Source organism: Archocentrus centrarchus, unplaced genomic scaffold, assembly GCF_007364275.1.
Source record: "Archocentrus centrarchus isolate MPI-CPG fArcCen1 unplaced genomic scaffold, fArcCen1 scaffold_41_ctg1, whole genome shotgun sequence".
In the NCBI taxonomy this organism is placed as follows: domain Eukaryota; kingdom Metazoa; phylum Chordata; class Actinopteri; order Cichliformes; family Cichlidae; genus Archocentrus; species Archocentrus centrarchus.
This window is the reverse complement of record NW_022060267.1, coordinates 1,684,659-1,693,331: the sequence shown is the minus strand read 5'-3', so window position 1 is coordinate 1,693,331 and position 8,673 is coordinate 1,684,659. Positions and strand designations below refer to the sequence as shown.

Below are 8,673 nucleotides of genomic sequence, written 5' to 3'. Positions count from 1 at the left end.
ACACTGCGACTGAGGAGGAGCTGGAGCTACAGCTGACTGGGAACACTGCGACTGAGGAGGAGCTGGAGCTACAGCTGACTGGGAACACTGCGACTGAGGAGGAGCTGGAGCTACAGCTGACTGGGAACACTGAGACTGAGCCACAGCTGACACCGGGCACTGAGAATGCGCCGACACTGGGGACTGAGAATGAGCTGACACTGGGGACTGCTGTAGGTGAAGGGTGGAGGTTAAGAAATCCTGCACTAACCCATGCAGAGAGCCAAATAACCAAGGGTAATCATCGACTAGCCCTTGCAGCTGGGCCGTGAGCTGTTGCTGTTCCTGCTCACATGGGTCAGCCAGAAGGTCCATAACCAGTGAATCCACCCAACAGATAATGGTCTGCTTTGCCACCTCAGGGAGGGGAAAGGCAGAGGGGTGACGGGAATAATTGTCCGCAGGCATAGTAGCGTTGAAGCCAGTGTTACTCACGGAAACGGAGGATTGGGTGTGAAGTGGTGAAGCGGTCCGCGGCGTTATACCGCTCGGGTCTCGGGGTGCCTTCCGCCGTTGCTGCCGGGAACTCCCTCTCCTCCGCGGCTGCCGAGGAAGGGAGGGATCAGCGAAAGGGGAGGCAGGTGAGTGACGATGACGGGGACTGTTCAAAGACGCCGGGCCCCCCAGCGCTAGACGAGTGCCGTCGAAAAAATTGGAGCCGGAGGGGGTTTTGTAATGGTCGCGTCGTTCTGTCATGGCCGGGGAGGAAACGGACGAGGAAGGACAAACATGCAGGACTCCGGAGATGGGCATAACTCAAAGGCATTTATTAATGTAGGGAAAAACAATACAAAAACCGTTCAGAAGGGAGACGAAGGGGAACCACAGGGAGCACAGGAACACACGGGCACACAACATCAACGACGCGACAACAGGCATAGAAAACGCAGGACTTAAATACACAGAAGGGCTGATGAGGGAAGAGGAAACAGGTGGGAACACAGGTGACACAGATAACTAAGACGAGACCAGAGGGAAGCAAAACTGAATACAACAGACAGGGGCTGGACGAATATCAAAATAAAACAGGAAGTATGACAAGGGAACAGAGACGCAAACCTGACACAGAATACAGAGAGACACGAGGGACTAGAAATAACTGAGGGCAACTCTAACAGATAACAAAACAACCTGAGAAAACGGAAACCATACCAAGAAAACATAAAACACTGGGCCACCGGCCCAGGACATGACAAGGTGACCCTGAACCCTCCCTTAGTTATGCTGCTATAGGCCTAGGCTGCTGGGGGGTTCACATAATGCACTGTTTCTTTTCATTCACCTCTTTTCTCTCTGTTTATACTCCACTCTGCATTTAATCATTAGTTATTATTAATCTCTGTCTCTCTCCCCCCTCAGCAGATGACTACCCCTCCCTGAGCCTGGTTCTGCTGGAGGTTTCTCCTTCTTTGAGTCTGGTGGAACTTATCACTTCTCAAAATGATTGAAGATTTCTGACAAACAGGAATAGTTTCACAAGAACCATTTTTTTTCTTCTTTTTAAATGTTATTTGTTCTCATTTCAAATTTGACTCATATCTTTAACAAATACATAATCAGTCATTTATAATCTTTCTGTCATGGTTTGGGGTTTGACCCAGTGTATCTGTCTCTGTATCCTATTAAGTCTTCTCAAGGTCTTTGTGTGTTGGTATCTTTCTGGGTTCCTGCCTTCCTGTTTGTGTCAAATTCACCTGTCTTAATCTTGATCTCTGTGTTTGCCACTTCCTGTTTTATTTTGATAGTGTCTTTGGTTCTTGTGCTTTGGGTTTAGTTTTGCTTTGTGTGTCCTTTCTAGCTGTTCCCCATGATCTAATTCTTTGATGTATACAGGGGTTGGACAATGAAACTGAAACACCTGGTTTTAGACCACAACATCCCTTTCAGACAGCTTCCTCTTGCGTCCACAGTTAATCCTGTTGGATGTGGTTCGTCCTTCTTGGTGGTATGCTGACATTACCCTGGATACTGTGGCTCTTGATACATCACAGAGACTTGCTGTCTTGGTCACAGATGCGCCAGCAAGACGTGCACCAACAATTTGTCCTCTTTTGAACTCTGGTATGTCACCCATAATGTTGTGTGCATTGCAATATTTTGAGTAAAACTGTGCTCTTACCCTGCTAATTGGACCTTCACACTCTGCTCTTACTGGTGCAATGTGCAATTAATGAAGATTGGCCACCAGGCTGGTCCAATTTAGCCATGAAACCGCCCACACTAAAATGACAGGTGTTTCAGTTTCATTGTCCAACCCCTGTATATTGTCTGTGTTTTCCATTTGTCCCCTTTGCGTTGTCCTTTCTGGCTCCTTGTTTGTGGTATGCTTTTCCATCTGTCTCTCTAGCTAAAGGGAGTTTTCTAGTTTTTGCTGCTGTCACTACCAGCAAATAAAGCTGAAGTTAAGTCAATCCTTTTTCCGTGTCCTGCATCTTGGCTCCATCCCCCGCCTACTACACAGCGGCCCATGATAGTTTCACTGTGTCACAGTATAAATACATTGGATGATGCAGTTTTAGACCAAAGATTCAGTGTGTGCAGTAATGTACGATGTTAAAAAGAAATCAAACATAAATTAGCAGCTGTAAGAATTATTTTTTCATTTATCAAGGACCAGGCGCACACAAAGAGCTCTGGTAGTCAGGAGTTTAATTTCTTGTGAGCACGGAGCGTAATACATACACAAAGAAGCTGTCTGCACGTGCTCACACGAGGAAGTTCAAAGGAGCGTTTTATACACATGATTACATCCAACCACGTGACCTCATATGACAGCAGGAATGCAGTCTGTTCAAGGCAACTGTTCAAAGATCATACAAGGTTTCTTCCTCCTCACAGAGGCATTTTCCAGTATTCAAAAGCAATTCTGACAAACAACTTATACATAAGCATGTTATTATAACTAGGGGATTTCTCAGGAGCTTTAAAAAAAGGGTGACTGGACTTCTATTTGTTTCTTGAAGACATTTCATCTCTGATCTGAAAGGCTTCTACAGTGAACTGAAGAAGCCTTTTGGATGAGAGGTGAATAGAATAGAATAGAATAGAATAGAATAGAATAGAATAGAATAGAATAGAATTCCTTTATTGTCATTATACAGAATGAGAGAACAATGAGATTGGAGGGCCACTCCTGTTCAGTGCCATTCTGTAGAAAGTCACACTTTCTAAAATATAAAATTGAACTTCTAAAAATATACAGAAAATGAAACAGAATGTATAAAAATGTGTACATTTTAAAAATAGTAAGTAAGTCAATTAGAGAATTAGTGAAATGTCTTCCAGAAACAAAAAGAAGTCCAGTTGCTATTTTTTCAAGCTTCAGAGACAACTATGACCTGGATGACTAAGAACCTACATGGAGAATGAGATGATTTATTATACTAAACACAGAATTTATTTTCCTAACAGCAGCCCAATAATCACACACACACAAAAAACTGGAAGTCATTCACTAAGAATTGGTGAAATGAAAAGTTTCCATGTGAGAAAACAGCAGAAACAGTGAGAATAGTCTATGTGCAAATTTGATCAGAAAGTATTGTGTTCATTTTTAGGATCCTTTATTAATGCTTTCAGAACAATAAAACTGCTGCAAAATTGTTTGTAGATACTGATACACATAGGTTCACACTGTAAGTTATCATGGCAATGTCCCCCAGGAAGAAGTGAACCGCCTTAGTACTGAAGACCCAGAGTTACCCCTGGAGTTACCTGGATGAGGTGACATCCTTCTTCGTGGCACAGGCCGCTGTTGCACTGACACTGATATCTGGAGTGGTAAGACCTTCACTTTATCCCATGTAAAAATGTATGGAAACATGTTGTCAGTGAAAGTGTGTGTGAAGGTGTGTATGTGTGAGTTATTATCAGGATCCGAGAAGGACAGCTTTCCTCTGTTCCAGTCCAGATTCACTCGGATGGTCTGGAGCTTCTTCTGCATTGACAGAGCAGTGTTTGGAGCTGATGGAGAGTGTGCTGAGTATTTACCTTCATATAACCCTATATTCCACAATCCAGATCGTATGCGTCCCTTCCTCTGGACAGACTCTGCTAACACACCCAGTGCCCACCATGTACTGTCTCCAACCTCAACATCCCAGGTATGAGTCCCTGAGTTAAAGCCCTCAGAGCCGAGGACAGACCAGAACCTTTCAATCCTCTCTGGATTATCAGGAAGCTTCTTCCTCTCTCCTCCTGTCACGCTGGTCAGAGCTTCAGACAGGATGAGTCGTGGGTCAGCAGTGTTTGGGTCCAGGATCAGAGGAGTGTAGGAGACCATGTCCTTCATGGTGTTCCAGATGTTGAAGGTCAGGTTGCCCAGATGTTTGGCCTGGTCTATCAGAGCTCCTGAGGGCAGCTGTGGATCATCCAGCAGGGGGCAGCGCTGGACTCTTTCCACTGCAGCCTTGTAGCTGTGCAGGAATGAGACGTCTTCAGCTCTCAGCTCCTCCTCTGTGGCTCTGACTGTGTGTGAAAGAGCTGCTATCTGTCTGCTCAGAGCCTCCATCTTCTCCTTCATCATCCCACTCTTCTGCTCCTCTTCCTCCCTCAGTGCAGCCAGCCTGGCCTCCTCTTCCTCTGCTAGAAACTGGTGAAGCTTCTTAAACTGCTCCTTAATCTGCCTCTCTGTGTGTCGGGCCTGGACCTTCATGTGTTCTGCTGTTTGATCAAACTTCACTTGAACTTCTTCACAAACCTTTAACTTCTTCTTTAAGGGCTCCAGAGTTTCCTGAAGCTCCTTCTTGTGTTGTTGTGCAGCTTCATCGATGGGTCTGAATCTGTGCTTGCTGTGTTTTTGTGAGTCTCTGCAGACGACACACACTGGCTGCTGATGGTCCAGACAGAAGAGTTTGAGTTCCTCAGAGTGCAGACTGCAGAGATCCTCTGAAGCTCTCTGAGCTCTCTGCTGTAAGAAAGACTCACACAGGTTCTTCAAAGCCAGGTTAGGAGGTGGATCAGACACTGAAGATCTTCTCTTACAAACTGGACACTGGTGTGTCGTCCTCTCTCTCCACCATCTCCTCAGACAGTCTTTACAGAAGCTGTGGCTACATGACAGAAGAACAGGATCTCTGAAGACCTCCTGACAGACCGGACAGCAGAGATCCTCCTCTGATCTGGAAGCCATTGAATCTGTTAGTGAAGCTGCAAACAGGAAGTACAGTCAGTCCTGCTCCCCTCCCTCCTCTGCTACCTTCACTGAAACTTCCTGTGAGTCGTGTTGTTGCTCAGACTCACCTTCAGTGTGTGGAGCGTCAGCAGCTTGAAGCAGCAGTGTTGGAGTTTTCTCTCCTGTAGCTGGACTCACTCAGAGGAAGCTGCTATAAGAACAGTGTTGGTTTTTATAACTCAGGGTGTGTTTCATTCCAAAGTTTAGACATCAACTTGTCAGAAGCTGTAAAAGTTAGCGATAACAGATGATCTCATTTCGCTTGCACAGGTCAGTATATGAAAACAATGAAACAGCTGCTTGAGAACTTTTACCATCAAAGCGCTGCAGAAGATTCCCCTAGTTATAATAACATGCTTATGTATAAGTTGTTTGTCAGAATTGCTTTTGAATACTGGAAAATGCCTCTGTGAGGAGGAAGAAACCTTGTATGATCTTTGAACAGTTGCCTTGAACAGACTGCATTCCTGCTGTCATATGAGGTCACGTGGTTGGATGTAATCATGTGTATAAAACGCTCCTTTGAACTTCCTCGTGTGAGCACGTGCAGACAGCTTCTTTGTGTATGTATTACGCTCCGTGCTCACAAGAAATTAAACTCCTGACTACCAGAGCTCTTTGTGTGCGCCTGGTCCTTGATAAATGAAAAAATAATTCTTACAGCTGCTAATTTATGTTTGATTTCTTTTTAACATATTACATTACTGCACACACTGAATCTTTGGTCTAAAACTGCATCATCCAATGTATTTATACTGTGACACAGTGAAACTATCATGGGCCGCTGTGTAGTAGGCAAGGAATACGTGGCCAGCAGCAAAAACTAGAAAACTCCCTTTAGCTAGAGAGACAGATGGAAAAGCATACCACAAACAAGGAGCCATAAACGACAACGCAAAGGGGACAAATGGAAAACACAGACAATATATACATCAAAGAATTAGGTAATGGGGAACAGCTAGGAAGGACACACGAAGCAAAGCTAAACCCAAAGCACAAGAACCAAAAAACACTATCAAAATAAAACAGGAAGTGGCAACCAGAGATCAAGACTAAGAGGTGAATTTGACACAAACAGGGGAAGGCAGGAACCAGGGTTATTATAGTTAACAAAAACAAAATAACGAAAAGTGAAATTGAAAAAACATTGTCATTAACTGAAATAAATAAAAACTAAAATTAAAAGGAAAAAACGATAACTAACTAAAACTGTATTGTGAGTTTAAAAACTAACTAAAACTAACTAAAATCATAGATAAAATGACCTTCCTTTTCTTGTCTGTCATTTTATTTAAAAGCCTTATGGATTGATCATTTTCTGTTCTCCCAGTTGAAGCTGGGAGCGCCGTCGGGCTCATCGAGCTGGTCCTTAAAGTAATGGCAGCGGTCTGCAGAGAAAGCAGCAGAGTCCCATATGGAGTTTCTTTGAGTCCGATAATACAGATAGAAGAGCGTCTTGTTGTGAATGATGAAAAATGTATGGAACACGTCTCAGTGAGGAAAAAACACCAACATCAAAGTCCACCTGAGGAGCGCACACAAGGAAACCGCTCTGAACCAACAATCTGGTGTTCACCTCTGAAGAAATGTGACTCCTCCTCGCTGCCACGCAGCCGCAACGTTGTGATGAACCTGTTCTGTCCTTGTGCGTTTCCACTTTATCAGTGAGAGAATAACAATCAGGAACAATCAATACAAGGACTCACAAATGTCAGCAAATTCCTGGAGGGAGCTGCTAAAACTGTTGGAATGGACTCGAGGGAATGAAGAAAGTGAAAAAACAGGAACAAATATGTTTGCAGCCAAAAAACTGAGCACAAAGGACCAAAAGAAGTCCCAGCTGGTGTCGTGCCAAAGTAGTTATCCCCGACATAATTTGTATCCCCACCCTCGAGAGCGCGCAGAGGAGGCGGAGCCAGTTGCCATGCCTATGCTTCCCCTCTCAAAGCTCTTACGTGGTTCTGTAAGATACTTTTTAATAGTCTGCATTCGCTCCAATAAACCTAAAACGCTGAAAAACAAAAGTATCGTATCGTTTTGTAAGTAAATTGAATGAATTTTAATACAAATTTCAAGACATTGCAGTGTACTACTAGCTTAAACTGCACTACACACTGTGTTTCTCCGTCTGCCAACATCTGTGCCCCCCTGCTAGATAGTCACCGTGCCTGTGGTCATTTCTGGAGAAAATGTCGAGGTCGTAAATCAGTATAAATATCTGGGAACGACCCTGGATGATAAGCTGACCTTTGAAGCCCACGTAGATTTACTCTGCAAAAAGGCCCATCATCGGTTTTAATGTGGATTTTACATTCATGAAAATGTTTTCCTTTTGTTTTATTGAGTCTGTTCTTACATTTAATCTTATCTGCTGGTTCAGATTTTTAAATGCTAAGAACAGGAATAAGCTGCTAGGAGTTGTAAAGGTGTGTAGAAAAACTGCTGGCACAGCCTTAATCAACCTCACTGACTTACAAAAGGTGAGGTCAGTGAAAAAGGCCAGACTGATCCTAGCAGACCCACACCACCCACTGCACCAGGAGTTTAAGTTGCTTCCCTCTGGATGCAGATATCAGGTCCAAAGATGCAGGACAAATAGATTAAGAGAATTTTTGTTCCATCAGCATTTAGGTTTTTAAATCATTTGTTGTGATTCTGTGCATTTTTATGTATGTTTTACAGTATAAATTTAATCTTATCTTTATTGTACTACTGGCTGTGGAAATAATTGCCCCCTAGGAGATAATAAAGATCTTTGAATTTAATTGAATTGCTATAATGCACCCTTATTGTCCTACCATGACTGCTTTTACTTGATGAATAAAGCAGAGTATGCCTAATAATCTGGGTGATTTTCAAAATGATTCCTTTTTCCTACCAAAAGCTAGAGGGGGATACGCATTTTATCAGGCTGTGTGTCTCCCTCTGCCAAAATTGGTGCCCCCTTCCTATAATGCACCCTTATTGTCCTACCACGACTGCTTTTAGTTCATGAATAAAGCAGAGCACTCTTTTCATTGAGGGTTTAATTTTGCAAATCCCTAATACTTAAAACTATAGACCACAAATTATTAAGTATCTTTCTCAGTAACAGAGGGTGTCATAATTTGCAAGCATGTTTTGGCTAACCTTTAGTGGGCCTTTTCAACTTTTTGCTAACATCCTAGGTCACGTGTTTTTTTCCTCCTCAATTATGCTAATCAATGACGTTTTGTGTTAGACTTGACTTTTTGCAGCAACTGCGTGTTAGAGCTAGCGAAAACAAATTTTTGTATCTTTTTCATGTAATAACCAACAATGTAAGAGGATGGAACCAGAAGAATACAAAAATTTGGTTTTGTATAAACTAAAAGGCAAGTACCCTGTGCTTCTCACGAAAAAGAATCAAGAATGCCTTTATTAGTCCCACAATGGGGAAATTGCAGTTAACAGAACACCCATCCAAAACAAACACAACACAG

The 8,673-nt window shown here is 43.2% G+C and overlaps 1 protein-coding gene across 1 annotated transcript; it reads right to left on the bottom strand.

Moving 5' to 3' along the window:
• Positions 1–3,385: 3,385 nt before the first annotated feature.
• Positions 3,386–5,170, bottom strand: LOC115776929 (nuclear factor 7, ovary-like). The gene is made up of 3 exons (XM_030724732.1): positions 4,038–5,170; positions 3,754–3,992; positions 3,386–3,393 (listed from the first exon to the last, which is right to left on the bottom strand). Exons 1-3 carry the CDS (start codon positions 5,168–5,170, stop codon positions 3,386–3,388), a joined length of 1,380 nt encoding a protein of 459 aa, XP_030580592.1.
• Between the last annotated feature and the right edge of the window lie 3,503 nt (positions 5,171–8,673).

Excerpts from the sequence above, each read along its gene's own strand:
- LOC115776929 (XM_030724732.1), bottom strand. The coding sequence starts at position 5,170 with ATGGCTTCCAGATCAGAGGAGGATCTCTGCTGTCCGGTCTGTCAGGAG. Across the intron at positions 3,993-4,037 it reads GGATTGTGGAATATAGGGTT|TGCTCTGTCAATGCAGAAGA; the intron begins ATATGAAGGTAA and ends AGCTCCAAACAC.